Genomic DNA, 18,842 nt, shown 5'->3' with positions numbered 1-18,842 from the left:
AACTATAATCAATTTGAACATTGGGTGGCCATGTAAGTATATGAAGTGGGCTCTGTGGAAATCTTATCATCCACTTATAATGAGATGACTCCAAGATCCCTTACTTGATTTCGAACAATATGCCACCATAAAAGCTTTAAGTACGTATTTTGTACTTCAATAAATTAAAAAAAAAAAAAAATTGTATTGATTTTTTTTTTTTCAAAAAAAGAAAAATAAAAAAAGCTATAAGGAGCACAGTCAAAATTGCATTTGGAACTGAATATTACCAAAAAAATAAATAAAAATGAAAAGAATAAAAAATCAAAACATATAATGTAAAACTTATGCCAATAAACTTGAGCAAAATGAAGCAAAAGAAGATCCTGCATTACCCATTTCTTGAACTTCTAAATAAATAACTAAAAGAGCAATTGAATTCTAAAAACAAATTATAGTGAGCAATTTACCTTTTTTCCGCGCACTTCTGCTTGATCTAACCACTGATTAGAATATAGGCAATGAACAGATATTGGAAAGATTTAAAGTTTGGGAAAGGAATTTTGATAAATTTCAAGTTTTCAAGAGAGAAAAAAGGGTTTTAAGAACATTTTGTAAATAGCATTAAAATTTATTTTTCTTTAGAGATTACTATGATTGATAAAACAAAATTAAACTTATGTAATTATGGAAAGTAAATTTCTCTGTATTAAATTTCTTGCAATAAATTTAATGACGGACTACAAAGGAAAGATTATCTGGAAATAGTGATTGGTAGATAAGAACTAGACTAATAAGGCAATTCATCTTCATCATGCCCACACTTGGTATTGTGAATCCTGACATTATAAGTATGGGATACAGCTTGGGTCCAGTGCTTTTTTGCACTGGATACACTATGATGCGGACATGTATTTGAAATTGGACACATGTCTGGATCATAGTGTGTCAAATGCAAAAAGGTACTGAATACAAGTTTCACCCATAAGTATGATATACACGTATTCTTCAAGAAAAATAGTTAGATAGTGATATTCATATATATAAACTAGCAATATATCTGTAGAAGTAATTAATCCAAATGGATTAAGATACCTTCTCATATAAATTTTCCAATTTATTTTAATATTTTAATTACATGCGTGACACGTGTCTTTTATTTGATTTTAATTATATGGTTTGCATTGTGTGGTATACCTATCATATTTGTCTTAATGAAAAATGATTTTACAAACTTGAAGAGTTAGATGGTAAACCTATCTAGATGGTTAGTGATCAAACTCACAAGAGTTTGGAGTAACCTAAACATTAATAGATTTAAATTGAAAAAAAAAAAAAAAAAATCCTCAAATCATCAATAATTAAAGTTAAATCTTATTATTTATTCCTCATTACACAATTTTGTTAAACACAACCTGCAAAATCGTATTTTAAAAATACAATTTTACTTATAATCGAGAAATTGTGTTTTAAACAGAATTTCGTAATCTCAAGTAAAATAATGTTTTTAAAACACGATTTCAATTGATGTAGTATTACGAATATTATATACATGGTGATGGAGTATAATGATCACAACACAATAATAAGAGAACACAAAGTACAAATTTTATGAAGTAAGACTAATTACTTTTTAGAAAATCCAAGAAAATCTCATTTACATTGATAAAAATAAAATAGTAGAATATTGGCATGTTGATCCCACACGGATATAAAGCCGATAAGGAAAAAGTAGCACAAGTTTTTCAACGATGTGGTAGTGAAAGGGCATCGATCTTCAGCAATATTCCAGATCCAGAATCTCCTCTACTACCACTCAAGTTGGCTTTGACATTATATACATGGTGATGGAGTATAATGATCACAACACAATAATAAGAGAACACAAAGTACAAATTTTATGAAGTAAGACTAATTACTTTTTAGAAAATCCAAGAAAATCTCATTTACATTGATAAAAATAAAATAGTAGAATATTGGCATGTTGATCCCACACGGATATAAAGCCGATAAGGAAAAAGTAGCACAAGTTTTTCAACGATGTGGTAGTGAAAGGGCATCGATCTTCAGCAATATTCCAGATCCAGAATCTCCTCTACTACCACTCAAGTTGGCTTTGACAAAGACCAATTGACCTAACCTTTTGTCTTTTTTTTTTTTTTGGCTGAATCTTCTTTCTTTTTATTTATTGAAACCTACTTGCACGTAATAGGGTGGCCATAACTTTAATTATTAATTATTTTTTTTGCAGTTTTAATTTATTTATTTTTGTCTTAGAAATGATACCATTTAATGCTCCATTATGATAATTGTTACATTCTTTATCGTCATGTCCAGCTATTAATTAATTTTTAATGTAGGTGGGGTTTAAATTAAATTTAATTCCAGATCTCTTATAGACTTATTCTACGATAAAAAAAATGTGATTTGATTTTATGATCTATGTCTACACCATACTTTATTAGTTGAGTTAACTAAACTCATATAATTTTTACTTTTATGAGCTATCCATAAAAAAGGGTAATATTATATATATAATAATTTTCACAATATATTTTATATTGGTTAATTTTTTTTAAAATAAAAAATAAATTTGATGGTTAAGGAATGAGATTTGAATCATAGACTTTTCCGTTGAAAATATCATGAAAATATGCTAGTTGAGCTACAGGGTGGCTATAAGATTCTTGACTATATTGATTGAAATATTAAGTTATTATTAATTATTGAAGAACAATAGCTGACCTCAAAAAATTTGAGAACAAAACTTTAGTTTTATTATCATTGAATTAATAAGTTATTATTAATTCTCATATGAACCTATACTCATACAATTTTATTTTTTAAATTTGTTACTTTAAGAATTATAAAATATATAGTTGAATATTGCTGTTATTCTAGACTTTCCACGGTCATAAAATATGTTATGAAAAAAATTTATTAAAAATGATCTACCCCTAAACTCATATTTTTGCAAAATTTTGAAAGATAAAGAAATTTTTCTAATTTTAAAAATTCATTTGTTTATACATTGGCCAATATCAAATTCTCTATTCTCTATTCTCTATCCTTTCTCATTTCTATTTAAATATTATTTTTATTAGATAAAATGCAATATATATATATATATATATAAAATAAAAACCCTTAAAATTTTAGCCAAATGAATAAATTCCTTGTACTTTTAATTTGCACTGTAAGAAAAATATTGGTTTGAATCCCTTACCTCATTTGTTATAAGTGAAAAAAAAAAAAAAAAACCAGTGTTGTTTAGATTCCCTTGCCCTTCTAGCCTTTTTATTTTGGAGAGAGAAAAAAAAATCCCAAATGGACCACTATAGTAAAGATGTACAGCTACTCACATAAAAAGAACAATTATCAACCACATTCACATATATAAAATCAAAACATTCCTTCTATTGTTGCTATTTATACATATAAAAATCCTTCTATTACATTCATTTTTCTTTATTGATTGACATATAGTATTCAATTAAAAGATGAACACACCCGCCTAATCTCTCCCTGAAAACCTGTCTTAACACCAATCCGACCCATTTTGACGATGGAATCAGCAAAATCAACCTCAAAAGCTTGTACAGACAATGGACTGGGTAAACTAAAGTAGGAATCTATTACACTCTTGGTTGTCACATCATCATTGAGCCTAGCATCTGATGCAAGCACAGCAAAACCGTTCCTAATGTTTTGCAAAATATTGATGTCAAATAATTGTTCACTCCCAACATCCATTGCCAACCTTACATTAACATCTCCATCTTTAGGGCACCTGGCCTCTAAGCCTGGAAGGAAAGTAGGGTTGATAGATGGATCAGACGAGACTCCTTCTACATTTGGGAAAAAGTTGTGAAGCCGTTTGTTCATGAAGAAGCACGCTGTGGTTCCAATTGTATGTGCAGCTGAAAGTTTTAATACAAAAGGGGGTCAGTACCAAGATAATCATTACAATAAGATTGTTAACTTCTTGTTATTAGTATATAATAAAGGTTAAATTCTACTAACATACTCTGAAATTTGGACTAATACCAACCAGGTTCAAAACTTTTTAAAACTAACCAATCTGGTTTCTAAAGCCAATTTAGTTCATAAACAATTAGTTATTTTTTCTTAACTGTTTTAGAGATTAAATTGCCTTTAGGTAGCTCAAAAAAAAAAAAAAAAAAAGGCTTTAAAGAACAAATTGATTAGTTTTGAAAACTTTTAGGTAGCTAAAATCTCAGAAAGTGTAAATAGAATTTATCGTATAATAAAATAATATCAATGATGATTATAAGTTAACATGATGTTTCAATTATAATAAATTATATTAACAACCGTAAAATAAATAACTCCAAAAAACATTCTTATAATACAATATATTTATAAAAAATTAGGGTCATTTTGTCCCCAACATCAAGAAAAATACACAAAAACATTGAATTTATGCCTGTAGCTGTAACCAATGAATTGTTGACAAATTTTTTTTTTTGAAAAATATATATTATATATCATGAGTATTTATCGCTCTTTAGCCTACACGTGTATTTTAGGACACCGGCCAAAAAGTTATATTAAACATAGATATCAAGAAAAATACACACATCAACCCTTTGTTGAGAGTAACAACGAACAAGGTGTTCCCTTTTTGGGAAATTGTGCACTACAACTGACTCTTAAATTTGTGTCCTTACTCCTTAGCACAGTCATTAAGGATAAGAATCCTAAGATTTATTTTACCAGACAACTTTTTTCAGTGTTATTAGTTAGAAAAGAAAGAAAAATAGAAAGAAAAAAAAAAATCTTTGTTCATATCAGTTTAAGTTTTCACCAACCATAGTGTCATTTGAACTGCATGAGAGAGAGAGAGAGAGAGAGAGAGAGAGGCATAATTTTCATACTGTCATATATACATACCACTAAGAAGCACCAAGTCTTTCTCTGTGAGTCCCTTCTCAAAAAACTTGGCCTTAAGTTGCTGAATTGAATCATTCACATCCGGCATAGCAGCTGCCAATTCAATATTGGAAACCCGGCCATCTCTTCTGCCTGTTAAAACTTGGTATCCTGGTCCATTTACCTACACACAAAATAAATATTACTATACTAAATACTCCATATTAATTACTATAGCATAAAATAAAAATGAAAAAAATTCACAAAATTAAAGAAATCCCTATTCTTGTATCAAAAAATTGTACCAAGGCTACAGCATCTCGAGCGGCTAAAGCCACTATGTCTGCACAAGAAACCACTCCTGGACACACACTTTCCAATTTTGCTTTGGCTTTCTCTATCTCTTCAAACCCTCTAACGCCTTGGTGTGGCGATGCTCGTTTCTCAGAAGTTAGTCCATTGTCGACCAAAATCGAACCATCACACCCCTATTCATGCCATCAAAATCATTTCCATCAATCAATCAATATGTATAGTTTTTGCTAAAATCTTATTTATTAAATATTGGTTAAAATATAGTAAATAAGTTGTGGATAACTTTTTTTATCTCAGTAGCACTGAACCGAGGTTTGAATCTCCCTCTTAACTTGTTGTAAGAAAAATAATGATAAATAATAAATAAGCTAAAAAGCTTGAGTAAAAAGCTGTTGGGAAACGTGGAATATGTGTGTATGTATGAGAGAGAAACCTCAACAAAGCAGTCATGGAAGTGGAGCCTAAGCAAGGCAGCAGCCATAGTAGGATCTCTGGCAATGGCATCTTGAACTACAGAGAGAACTATAGACTCAGCATTTGGGCATGTTTGTGCGTAGAAACGAAAAGCCAGTTGTCCATCACAAGTCCCAATAAAAAATGTTACTATGATAACCAAGAGAATCCCCATGAATGATGATTGTAAAATCATGGATGAGTTAAGAAATGAAGAGGGCCGAGTAAAGGAGAGCTATATATAGGAAGAAAAATAATAGGGGTTCAGAGTTATGTGAGAGACGAAACCTGAACCTCAGTGGTTCTTAATAAGTTGACAGCTTTGAGGATGTTGACAGCTTTGAGGATACATGATGGCAATGTGTCAACTAATATGCATGTGCTTTGTCTCTTTCCTATGCTTACTTTTTTGTTTCTTTTAACTTTTAAGTAAGTTCTCAGCTCATCAAGCTTTTCCTTTTTACAGTCTACACGTATCATTTCTTTTCGGGTAAAAACTAGTTCATGCACCTGTTATATATATATATTTATACAAACATTGACACACATTAGTTCATGCAATTAAGGCTGTGTTTGTTTCAGTAGTAAAGAAAATCAAGAAAACATTTTACACACTTGAGGGTGTTTGGGTGTGTAAGGAAAATTGGGTCAAATAGAAAATCATTTCCGTTGACCATAAAATATGCCCTCTAACCTTGTAAAAACATTTATGTTTTTATTTTACCTTCAAATCACTTCCGGAACTCACAGACACGCAAAGAGAGAAAGAGAAAGAGAAAGAAGGACTCACAGACGCAGCAGAACAACAAAGAGAGAGAGAAAGAAGAGAGAGTAGGGAGAGTGAGCAGTGGCCCAACCCCAGACGCAGTGGTGAGATCACGTCGTCGAGCCATCCCATTGTCGAGTTCTCAGTTTGCGCCACCGATCTCTCTCTTTCTTGATCTCCCTCTCCCTTTTGAACCATGTCTGATCGTCGCCGATTTGCTTGATCGCCGATCTGCTTTCTCGTCGATCTGCTTGATCTCTTTGATCTCTGATTTTGTTGTTGTTGTTGTTGTGGTGGTGTGGGTGGTGGCGTTTTGGTGGTTTCTGTGTTGTGTGGTGGTGGGTTTTGTATGGATAGTGGTGGATTTTCTGTGGGTGGTGGTGGATTTTCTGATAAAAAATTTGTTTGGAAGTTAAGAAAATGGCTGAGAAAGTATGAAAAATTTGTAGGAAAATAGCATTTTCAGAATATTACCAAACACTGAAAATTGTTTTCTAATATAATTTTTAAAATGCAACCAAATACTAGAAAATATTTTCCTTTCCTGAAAATATTTTCACCTATTTTTCAAGTCATGATTTACGTACAATTTAAGGGTGTATGAAAGTGTATATAATAAGGCGCTCATCGCATTTTCTTTTCTTCTAAAAGACATTTCTTATATTATTTTAAGGTACGTAGTTTTAGATATATTGGGCTTGGACAATGATAGTTGCACCAGTGACGGAATTATAGTTGGACTGGGGGGCAGTGGGCCCCCCTAAATTTTTTCAAATTTTTTTAGTGTATATATATGTGTGTGTGTGTGTGTGTGTATTAATTTTAGCAATTTGTTTCAAAAAATTTGCACATTGCCCTTTCAACAATATTATTGATCTTTTTAAAGGCTATAATAAATTTTATTGATATAAAATTTGAAATAAATTTAACAAGCTTAACAACAAAATTTATTAATAACAAACTTAAGCCCAAACAACACCCCAAAACAAACCCACGCAAGACACAAATAAAAAATAAAATAAAATAAAATAATTCTTAAGCCAATTCTAACTAGTCTAAATGAACACCCACACACATTTGACAACACACAAGACACCCAAAAAAAAAGTATTAAAAAAAAAAAAAAGCTTAACTTTCTAAATTGAGAAGTGTTACGTCTACAACATTTTTAATTACAACAAATCACATGCAGTAAGTTTTTATTGGTTCTAATTTGAATCCACAACTTAAATTACTTTTTAGCTCACTCATAACAACTAATAATAACCTATCACTTACGATTTATTGTGAAAATGTAATGAAAATATTGTGAATATAGCATTTCTCTTCTAAATAAATGCTTACTTGGAGTTTCAAAAAATAATTTGTTTATACTTTTGCCCCCCCCTCCCAACTCTAAGTCCTAACTCCGTCCCTGGCATTGGCACACCTTATTTTGTGCATTCCGTGTGCACACCGCACACTCCAATGTGAATACTATGGTAAAAAAGGGAAGATGCCAATCACGAAACTGAAATCTAGTTATCTAAGAGTCCGTTTGGATACTGCTGAAAACTAAAAACTGAAAACACTGTAGCAAAATAATTTTTAAATGTGTGAAAAGTACCGTGGGACCCATTTTTAATGAAATAGTTGCTTAAAAGTGAAGTTTGTGGGTCTCGTGACTAAAAAGTTGCTGAAAAAGTTACTGTGTGTGCACTATTCACACCCCAAAGTCAACAATCACGGCTGGGGGAAAAAAAAGTTGAAAACGCAGACGTGAACGCTGGGAATCGCAAAACGGAATTCCCAAACACACACAAAAATATCAAAAAACAAAGCAAAAACAAAATAGTCAGCTAAATGTTAACCTTGACATGTGTAGTGGGAATTAGAAACCAAACAAGCTGCAATTAGAGATATGGTTTTCTGTTTCTACTCTCTTTCAATCCATCTACTTTTCTGTCTACTCTCGAATGCGTTCCAAATTGCTCCCTTATTCATCTCATAAAATATGAGTAATGCTATAGTCACAAATTATTTTATAATATTTTAATAAAATGTTAATTTGGCTAACCTCTTATTAGTTTTCATCTAGATTCACTATTAATATTATTTTTTCATTTACCAATAATCACTCACCACATCAGTAATTTGTAAAATTTTTTGTAAAATAGTTTGTTTCTTATCAATATTCATAAAATATTTCTTTGCTTAGGCACAAAAATAGAGAGAAATCAAATTTAAGTTAGCAAGTCAACTATGTATAATGGCTAAGGTCAACTACGTATTTAGAGCATCACCATCCGCACATGTAAAACTCCTAAAATGCTATATTTTAGCATCAAACCCCAAAAAGGAAGTATTACCAAGCATGCTAATTGTAAAAAAATTTACAATTGAGCTATAGTAGTATCATACATTTAAAAACTATTGTAGCAAGATGGTATAATTTTAAAATAATATTTTATTGGGTTTTGGGTTTTATTATTTTATTATATAGATATATTATTTTAATGTGTTCTATAGTAAAATAAATGTGGGGATATTGGGTGTATTGTAAAATAATATGGTATATGTATAGGCGGTTTTTGGATCCTATGCTCAAAAGGTAAAAAGATTCAGACCCAAATAGCCCAATACAAAGAATTTATAGAGAGTGGGCTAAAAATTAGGTTTCACTAAATTGGACAACGCTCACAATGGATTAAAGATTGGAGTAAAATAAAGGAAAAATAGGTTTTTTGCGAAAAAATCCTTCATCGGCAAAGTCCGAGGAGAGTAGTTCCTGGATATATTTCTCTTAGACTTGATTATAATAATAGTTTTTAGTGCTATAATCTTTTTCTTTTTACAAATTCTCAGATGAACCTCTTCCTTCTCCCTAGAGGATCTCTTACATTACATAGCCTCTTTTAGCTGATCTTGACCCTCAATTTATTGATCATGTAGGTCATTATTTGAGTGTTTGTCTTATCAGACGTCTTCCCAAATCTTATGTGAGTTGCGGCAATCAAGACAGCATTGTTCAGAGGTTTTCTCCGCATATATGCAGCCAAAGGGTTTGGTGGAGTTCAATAAATGTGGTGGCAGCTACCATCCCTTTAGACACGTTAGGACTAATCCCCTTTTGAAAGCTCTTCCTCTACAATGTGACCTTCTCTGGTAATATGCCATTGACGTGGCCAAGGCTTACTTCCCTGGCCTTGCCGTCCAAGGGTATCGACTCCTTGGAAATGCATCGGTCTCCTCGGCCTCGGATGTGACACGTGGCGCTATTACCTTATTAAATTTCTGTATCCCACAGTATAATAGATAAAGTAAATTTTGAGATAGTAAAACTAGACATTTTCTAGAAACTGGATGCTAATGCTCTATAATGGCTTTGTTTTATAAGATTCTCATCTGGAAATGATAAAAGAAAAAGGTAAAAAGTTAACAAACTCTCATTTATTTATGAAATTTTTTAGAAATTTTTATGATAAAATAAAAAAGTAACTAATTTTTTTTAAAGCTTTTTATATTTCTCATGAAAGTGGCATAAAAACTTTCTTAAAATGGTCTATTAATAAATGTCCTAAGGGCACTTGTTAATCGAACAAAAAAAGTACATTTTATTTTAGCTCAACAAAACACAATTTTTTTCTTATCTATTTTAAATACCCACTTTTAACAAGCTCTATGTCTTAATTTTTATTTTGCATTACATCACATTAAAATAATCTATTTTCTACCTGCACCAATAATAGTAACTAAACAAAAAACACACTACCACCTCATTTCCAAATCTATTGCCATTGCTGCCACCAAAATCCAAAACCAAATCCACCCTTGACCTAGTACCAAACCACGTTGATGACCACCAACACCACCAATGACCCACCCCGACCATGACAACCCAATTTGTGACCACAACAATGCTAGCCCACCACAACCAATTTGCGACCACCGCAACAACCCAAATCTACTTGACTGGATCTCATATCCAATCTAAGAGTAGAGACAATTGCAATGGTGGAGAGAGGAGAAAATGTGCAAGAGAGAGGCAGAGAAAAGGGATAAAAATTAGGTTTTTCCTCTCCTAATGAGAATGCTCCAGGTGCAAATTGGCTAAAAAATTTATTGCAAAATACAATATTTGACTAAGTTTGATTGGGGTTAATCAATTTTGACTGAAAATCCAACTGCCTGATTGAAGTGAATGTTGGACTAAAACATAAATATTTTTTTTTCTCTAAAAATGAGTAGTCATTTAGGAATATTGAACATAACGTAGACAATAAGTTGTGAAAATAAGGTTGTGTTTGACATTGGCTAAAAAAAGACAATTTTTTTTTACTATTTAGTTTATTTTTGTTACTATTTAGCTTATTTTTGCTACTATTCATGGGTCCCATTACATTTTTTTGTACTATTTACGGGGTTCACTGTACTATTTTAGCTAGCTTTTAGTTTAATCTACAGTATTTTCAGTAAAAAGTTTTCAATTTCAACTAAATAAGCTATTTCCAAACGAACACTAAAAGAAATATTATGATTTGTAGCTCGTTTTCCATACAAGAGTTGGAAATTTTGACCTTTTAAGTTAAATGATATCTAATTCGTGTGAGTTTGGTGTTATTGGAAAGCTTGTTGGACAATCTTCTTTTATGAGTATAAGTTCTGTTTACAAATATCTCCCAAACACAACACAAGAAATGAACTCAGAATCACAAAAACAAGAAAACTTTTAAAACGTGAACGGCAGCAACATTCTCATGCCCGCATCTCCTTAGAACTATTTAAATCAAAATAAAGCACAAATAGAAATTTTTTAGTATTCTACAGCTACACACTTCCAGGAATTTCACCAACAAACTAAACTTAAGACTTCTATATTTTCAAGAATTGAAAGATTTCAAAGAATATATTTTTTTGTATTAAAGATAAAAAGAGATCGCACTTGTGTTCACTGTCCCCCCACCAACTTAAACCCTACTCTTGTATGGTGTGGGATCGTCCAAGTAAAAATGGGACATGCCACAACTTAAACCCATAACTTCCCGAACTCGCATGTATGATGGGTTATACTTATAGGAGTTTCTTACTACTAAACCACACCAAGTAGGTGGTAAAAATTTCATAGGATATAATATAATGAATTTCCGTAGGAATACATTTTACAAACCAAACAGCAAACGGCCCAAAGATTTTTGAACTTACCCATTTATATTCTCATTTAGCCCACTTGATTCCCCAATTCTCCTTATTTAATTTGTATACTCTTGAGTCATGACCCCAAAATCCATATCAGCCCAATAAAGCCCGTAATCAATCAACCCCACCTAAAAGCCCAAAAGCCCAAAAAAGAAAAATGAAAAAGAAAAAGAAGTAATAGCTGTAATATAAAAAGACCAGGTCAGGTCTTCTACACCCTAATTCTATTCTATATTTCTACTTCGCAAAGTTAACGCTACTTCAACTTCGACACGCACACACACTCGCTTTTCGCCGCTCTCTCTCTTTCTCTCTTTCTCTCCGCCGAATTTTCAGATCTAACCCTTCGTTTCTACAGGTATGCCGATTCCTCCTTTTCTCTTTTCTTTTGTTACTTGTCTGCGAAGTAATTGGTACGGATCTATTATTCGTAATTGTGTTTCCGAGATTTATGTTTACGATTTTAATTTATTTTCGGAACAAATAAAAATTGAAGCTTTTGTTGCTGTGGATAATTAGGGTTTCGTTTACACAAACCTCTAATTACTTTGGGTATTTTGTGGATAATTAATTAGGTTAAAATTATGCTCTATTGGGCATATTTGTAAGGGTTTTTGGGTGCTTCTTTTTAATATATATATATATATATATTTTTTTTTTTGTATTTGTTTAACTTTTTTGAAAGTTCCAAAGATGTAGATTTGATAGTAATATCTTAAAACTTGATTAACTTGTGTAAAATTGAAGTGTAAGGACATGGGTCGTGGATAAAATTTAAGTACAGTTACTTTGGTGTTGTAACTTAGGTTTGCCAATTGAATTTAGTCATATAATTGTATTGATGGATAAACCACATGGTTGAATTTAATTGTTGTTGGAAAAGTTAATACTGTTTTCGTTGCGTTGGTCAATGCTTTTGTGGGGTTGAATTCAATCAGGGAATCGAAGGTACAGCATACAAGGAACTGTACCTAAGTTTTGCCCATTGGTCATTTACCATATATGGTTATAATTAGGTAGAGTTGAAGTTAGCCGTGGAAGCTGAAGGAGAATGGCCCGTATCTTTGTCTTGATGATATGGAATTGTTATATAAAAGAAGAGTATGGTACTGATTTGCGAATGTTTTATTTTATTTGTACAAATCTAGTTACTGATTATTGCTTATTGTTCTTAACTCTTGGGAGAGACTATTTTTTTTTTCTTTGATATGCTTAAGTAGAAATAGTGGGTTGTACTGTCTGGTTATGATTTGTGTGAGGCAATTTCAGTCTACGTATGTATGTAGATTGCATAATTACTAATGCTAATTGAACAGTCTAAGCTTTACTTGCCTATTTTTTGTTATCTGAAATGGAAAAAAAAAAAAAAAAGCAGTTAAAAATATGTCAGAGGAGATAGAATACCGCTGCTTTATTGGTGGCCTCTCATGGTCAACATCAGATAGAGGTCTAAAAGATGCATTTGACAAGTTTGGAAAGCTTCTTGAAGCAAAGGTAACGAACCCTTTATTATGCTTGTGTGCTTATTATTTCTATTTTTTAATTCATTTTTCTCGTATGAAATTTTGTTTTATCCTCTTTTGCTTTTGATGAGTATGTTTCAAATTGATTATGGTTTCTTCTTCTTTTTTCTTTGCCCACAGAAGACATGTTTGTTGGTCTAAAATCATAAAATAGATTTTATATTGTTTTAACAAGAACTTATTGAACTGTTCAACTTTCATATGTGAATTACTGTTGAGGTTTGATGGGCATCATTGAGATTCTGATGGATAAGATACCTTTTCTCTAATAATAGGTTGTTGTTGACAAGTTCTCTGGGCGTTCTCGTGGATTTGGGTTCGTCACTTTTGATGATAAGAAAGCAATGGAAGAAGCTATTGATGAAATGAATGGAATGGAATTAGATGGGCGAACTATTACTGTTGATAAAGCTCAGCCTCACCAAGGTTCAGGTAGAGATTATGATGGTGACCGCAACCGTGACCGAGGTCGTGATCGTGACAGAGGTCGTGACTATGGAGGTGGGCGTGGATCTAATGGTGGGGAGTGCTTTAAGTGTGGGAAGCCTGGCCATTTTGCTAGGGAGTGTCCAAGTGAAGGCTCTAGAGGCGGGGGCAGGTATGGTGGTAGGGATGATAGGTCTGGTGGTGGTGGTGGCGGTGGGAGTGGGCGTTATGGTCCTGACCGAAATGGAGATCGGTCTAGTGGGCGCAGCAGGGATTCTGGTAGTCGTGCAAGTTCTGGAGCAGATCGATACAGCCGTGACCGTGGAGGTCCTTATGAACGCCGTGGTGGCGGAGGAGGTTTCCGCTCTGGATAGAGTGACTGCTTCTGATTCTGGTATGTACCATATATATTGAACTTTGCATGTATTTTGCGCTTACTTTGGTTGTAACTGAATTATGTCATTTTGCTATTGCAGCTTTGGAACTGGTGGTGCCGCAGCTACTGTCTTTAAAGCGTTCCAAGTTTCCTTTTGCTGGATACATTCTTATGAAAATTGTCTTGGTGGATTCATCTAGTATATCAGTAGTTTGAAGTGCAAACATTGGCACGAATATTCACCTGTTTTGTGTTCCAAAAATGCTCATTTCGATGTTTTGGTTCGATGGGATATTATGCTTGCTTGACATGCACTTTGGAAATTGGTCTTGTAGTCTGTGAATGCCATTATTGCTGCTGGATATCTTGTGACTTTCATGCATAGAATTGCAAACACCATAATTGCTGCCCAATCCTCATTGATCATTTCTCATAGGCAATTGCAAAATGGGAAGGTTGTTTGGTTGGATGTGTGTTCGGAGGATCGATTCAAGGGTATGTCATTGGGAGTTTGCTTCTTTTCACTTGGGAAGTAGAAGCGGTTTTAGAAGTAAATGCCCATTTTGGCTACCCTGTTTCAGTATCTTACTAAAAACAGGAGTCAAGCGGGTAATATATTTATCTTAATTACATGTGCATGCTAGTTCTTAAATTATTCTATGTGCTATATTAATGTTATTAACCTTTTGGCAGGGTGCTTCGCTATTTATGGTCTTTATGGATACATGATTGGGTTACTTTGTTGCTAATTGGACATGTATGGTTTTTAGTTTTTAAATTGTCAGTGTTTTCGCCCGCAACAGGCCATCTACAATTTAATTCAACATAAGCCACACTCATCTTCTGCATGGCGCACTGATGGAGAGTTCCATTTTTTGTAAACACGTGACAGGTTGTGTTGGAGTTCTTGGTGAATGCAGCAACTGTTTGCTCATAATTTTTTTTCTCCTATGGTTCTTTCTTCTGGAATGCCCTTCTTGGTGATGGAAGATTTTTGTTATCCCCTTGTGTTTCCTAGATGCGTGTCATCTCTTGGTTCTTGTTTCTTGAGATCCAGATAAATGGTTATGTTTCTCTTGGTTCTTGTTTCGTGAGATCCAGATAAATGGCTGTTTCTTTCACAACGGATAGTGGTTCGTAAGTCAGTTATGGTTTCCTGTATTGGTTCTGTTTCACTTTGAGGGTGGGTTCGCTTATAAATTTTATATTGAAGATGCTGCCGTTGCCCCTAGTCCTTTGTGAATCCTCTAAGCAAGGAACTTCATTCTTCAATGCTGTGGAATTTTTTCATTTTTTTCCCCATAGAATCATAAAATGATGGCCTTGTTTGGATAAGGATTGCAAATTTTGATCTATGGCAAGCATACTGAGTCATGCATGTATATATATCTGTATGCCTTATGTTCCTTTTTATCTTCTCTCATTAATAGATTTGTCTCCATATCTACTAAAATCTATCCTGCATCATTCCTTAGCATGGGTATTGTCAAACGCAGTAAATTGGTTATGCATTCCCATGCCCCCTTATGTGGATGTTAATTTTATCAAATTGTGTTCTGGGTTTCAAAAAAGATGGATGGAAAAAATCTTTTTTGCCATCTTTCTGTGATTGCGCTGTTAGGATGGTTATGAGATATATCATATGTGGTCTCTTGTTTTGTTTGCACTTTTACCTCTTCTTACCTGTGCTACTAAAGACAGTCTTCACTTTGATGCTCCACGCTATTTTATTTTGTTTGATAAATGTTGTGTTGAGTGATTATCTTCTCGTTTCAAAGTTTTATTAGGTTTGAAACTACTATGTCATTTACAATTCTACTAAAAATTTCTCAAAATAAGTCACATTACTCATTTTAAAATATTGTATTTATCCACTGTAATTTCTTTTGTTAATGTTAAAATTTGGGTTATATAGTACATGTTTGCTATGTAGCTATGCATAAATAATAGATGTAGTAGCCTTGTAGGATCTGCTTTTAAGTTTTGTCGTGTGTACTGTGCGTGCATTTTAATGAGTGTTTTCTGATTTTGCTTTATTTGTTGATAGTATTGTAAAAAAAGGAGGGAAAAAAGTTTCTTGGATGTGGGGCTTGCCGAATGCACTCATCAACATTATTAAGCGATTTAGAGAAAATTTTAATAAGAAAGTTTTAAGAATTTTAAAATGTAAATCAACATGTGTCTTAATTATTTCAATAATTTATTATTAGTCTTGAAAAAATAAGTTTGTAAATTGAATAAGCCAAAAAGTAATGATTATCTTACTCTCCTTAATCCTTATTACACGCTCACCAAACACTACCATGTGGACAGAAATTGTGTTTTCAAAACACAAATTCAAAGTGTGTGCAATAAAGAGTATGCAAGCGTAACAAGAATTTCAAAAACATGAGCTACACCAAACAAAAAGTTCTCTATGTAGGAGACCAAACAGAAAGTTCTCCATGTAGGAGTGGTATCGAGTGTCTTGGATGCATCACTTACAACACGTGGGGGGTTTCCTAAGAGATCAAGATCTTTTGAATTTTTGTGTTAGTGCGATGTTGCATGCATCCAAAACATTATATACATTTTATGTAAGAAAATGTCTTGTATTTTGTTGGAAAGTATTATAAATATATAATTCATGTTAAACCAGAAAAATAAATATTGATCGATGATTGTTTCAATTTCAACGTCAAAATCGAATTAAAAAAAAGTAGATGAGACACAAATCACTAATGAAACCAATAACTATGTCAAACTGCTCTTTGTATCGAGGATAATCTCTTCTGGAAGAAGTTACAAAAGCATCCTGTGTTGCAGTCGTGGGCCTGAGATAATAGATCGCCTCCTAATCAATAGTCTGTGGACTAACCTGTTTGGCAAACAAGTGAATTGTAGGTGGTTATAAACAGAATTACAGAGACAATCCTTAAGCAGGCTTCAACTGCTGGTTCCTCCAAAATTGCAATCCCTTGAAGCAGCAAATTTCAGAGAAACTATTGGTGGGCGTTTTTTGTATTGTCACACTAGTTGAAAGTTAGAGAGATATACCGAAAAGAAAAAAAAAATGTTTGTTGTTTCCAGATCAATTTCAGGTGAGGCAAGTGAATTATTTCTTTGTACAATCAAACGTGATAGCAACGGAAGCAACCAAATTTTAAATAAATAATAATAAAAAAAAAAATCTCTTGACAAATTGTATTTCCTCTAAAAAGAAATAGCCATAGGCAACAATGGACCATCCCCTCAAAATGGTTGAATTTAATGAGATCTCTACCTGCATTTTGAGTTGTACATTGCCACTGGAAATGAATATACAGATTGTTAATACTAAACTGTGATAATGCACCTATGAGCAATTCATTATAAAACCCAACAAAGGAATAACCAGCAAGTCCATTATATCTGCTCTTTTATTAATAAGTACAATTTTAAGTCTCTATACCAATAATTTTAGAATTACAAGTAACAAGAACAATCTACAGATTTTATTCTGAAAACCCGTATTTTGATAATGCAAGCTCATCACCACGAACCACAGCCAGAACCTGCAGAAGTTACTCTAATTAGCATTGGATTATAGAGACAGAAGTCATAGAAAACCAGCAAAAGGGGAGGAAAAGTTTTCATGCTTCTATAGAGACACCAAACTAACCAATTACACAGCTCCTAAATGTGAAATGAGATATGACTTTTGTAGAACCCGATAACTTGTGGAAAGGCTGTTAAATTTTCAACAAGTAAAACACATGCCTCATTTATCTTTTCAACTCAAGGCATTCTTAATGTTGGCAAATGTTTCTATTTCTATTTTTTCTTTGCTGGATAATTGCAATTTCTCTATCTCGCACATTTTAACATGTTACCATTGAAGCCTATGTTCCAATTATTTATTTATTTATTTTTAAATAAATGAAACAACATAGCAGCCAATGGAAATGGGGACCTTTCTGAGAACAACTATGTTCAAAGCATATATTATATATCTTACCTCACTCATAGAAAGCCTGCGACCCTTAACACTCTTCAGGCAGCACAATGCAGCATTTGCCATATGATTAACCACCTCCATATCACTAGTATCCGTTAATCTGTGATCCATCAGTTCGCTAAGTGAACCATTTTTTAGAAGTGGAGTGGCCTGTTTTGCAAGAGGAAAAAATCAATGAAGTTGCACAAGTGTTTAGTATAATTTAAGAAAATGATGCCCTTGAGTTTTAAAAGCTAGGTCCTTAACACGCATGAATTCAGACACATTAATAGAATCTTTAGCTTCTGCAAACAAAGATCAGTGCGTATTATAATTCTAGCAGGCATAGAGGATGATTACCAATGGCCTATTCTGATTTTCTTATTCAAGGAATACATTTTTAGAAAACTTATCCAAAGTGACTTCCCTAAATTCACACTTTCCATGAAAAAACCTACATAAACACCAAACTACTAAAATATTTGGTTAATTTATTACTTGTAGGTTGGCCTAAAGATCTTACCCAGTTGACCAATGGCTGACCCTTGCCTTCGGCTTGGAAACAACGAGCACTCTTTCCGGTTATGAGCTCAAGGAGGAACATCCCATAATCATGAACATCTACATAGCGGTGCCCATCTTCCTCAAGATTTTGGGATCTTCAAAACATCAGACTGCTATAGTTAGTTATAGGTCACAAACATAGCATGCCACTTGCACAAATAAATTGTTAAGCATGAAACTTTAAGGCCTTAAATTTATTAAGAATGCCCATCATATGATTTATTTTATTTTATTTTATTATTATTGTTGTTGTTGTTGTTATATTTTGCTATGATTATTAATAGCTTCTTTAGAGTGGTAAGGAATAACTTTGAAGTAAAACATACCAGTGCAAGATTCAAGATAAAGTTAAGTAGGGTTTCTTACTCAGCTGGTGAATCTTCTTTTGGGGACATTTTATCAGTAAAGCCACTTAGC

General features: G+C 32.9%; 3 protein-coding genes across 4 annotated transcripts; 1 reads left to right on the top strand and 2 right to left on the bottom strand.

Moving 5' to 3' along the window:
- Nucleotides 1–3,376: 3,376 nt before the first annotated feature.
- LOC111995971 (peroxidase 43) lies at nucleotides 3,377–5,963 on the bottom strand. The gene is made up of 4 exons (XM_024027919.2): nucleotides 5,621–5,963; nucleotides 5,178–5,360; nucleotides 4,894–5,056; nucleotides 3,377–3,899 (listed from the first exon to the last, which is right to left on the bottom strand). The coding sequence occupies exons 1-4, from the start codon at nucleotides 5,834–5,836 to the stop codon at nucleotides 3,469–3,471; spliced, it is 993 nt and encodes a 330-aa protein (XP_023883687.1). The 5' UTR covers nucleotides 5,837–5,963; the 3' UTR covers nucleotides 3,377–3,468.
- Nucleotides 5,964–11,791: 5,828 nt separating this feature from the next.
- LOC112004557 (glycine-rich RNA-binding protein RZ1A) lies at nucleotides 11,792–14,229 on the top strand. 2 transcript variants are annotated; one of them, XM_024036798.2, is made up of 4 exons: nucleotides 11,792–11,939; nucleotides 12,957–13,075; nucleotides 13,380–13,924; nucleotides 14,007–14,229. In XM_024036798.2, exons 2-3 carry the CDS (start codon nucleotides 12,965–12,967, stop codon nucleotides 13,902–13,904), a joined length of 636 nt encoding a protein of 211 aa, XP_023892566.1. In that variant the 5' UTR covers nucleotides 11,792–11,939; nucleotides 12,957–12,964; the 3' UTR covers nucleotides 13,905–13,924; nucleotides 14,007–14,229. The 2 variants fall into 2 exon arrangements, with proteins under 2 accessions (XP_023892566.1, XP_023892565.1); XM_024036797.2 differs by having other exon boundaries at nucleotides 12,954–13,075.
- Nucleotides 14,230–17,115: 2,886 nt separating this feature from the next.
- On the bottom strand, nucleotides 17,116–18,615 carry LOC111995293 (serine/threonine-protein kinase-like protein At3g51990). Its single transcript, XM_024027210.2, has 3 exons — nucleotides 18,385–18,615; nucleotides 17,883–18,032; nucleotides 17,116–17,439 (listed from the first exon to the last, which is right to left on the bottom strand). Exons 1-3 carry the CDS (start codon nucleotides 18,463–18,465, stop codon nucleotides 17,380–17,382), a joined length of 291 nt encoding a protein of 96 aa, XP_023882978.2. The 5' UTR covers nucleotides 18,466–18,615; the 3' UTR covers nucleotides 17,116–17,379.
- Nucleotides 18,616–18,842: the final 227 nt, after the last annotated feature.

Source organism: Quercus suber, unplaced genomic scaffold, assembly GCF_002906115.3.
Source record: "Quercus suber isolate HL8 unplaced genomic scaffold, Cork oak 2.0 scaffold_292, whole genome shotgun sequence".
Taxonomy (NCBI): domain Eukaryota; kingdom Viridiplantae; phylum Streptophyta; class Magnoliopsida; order Fagales; family Fagaceae; genus Quercus; species Quercus suber.
Note: the sequence above shows the minus strand (reverse complement) of the source record. Positions and strands in the feature narration are given on the sequence as shown.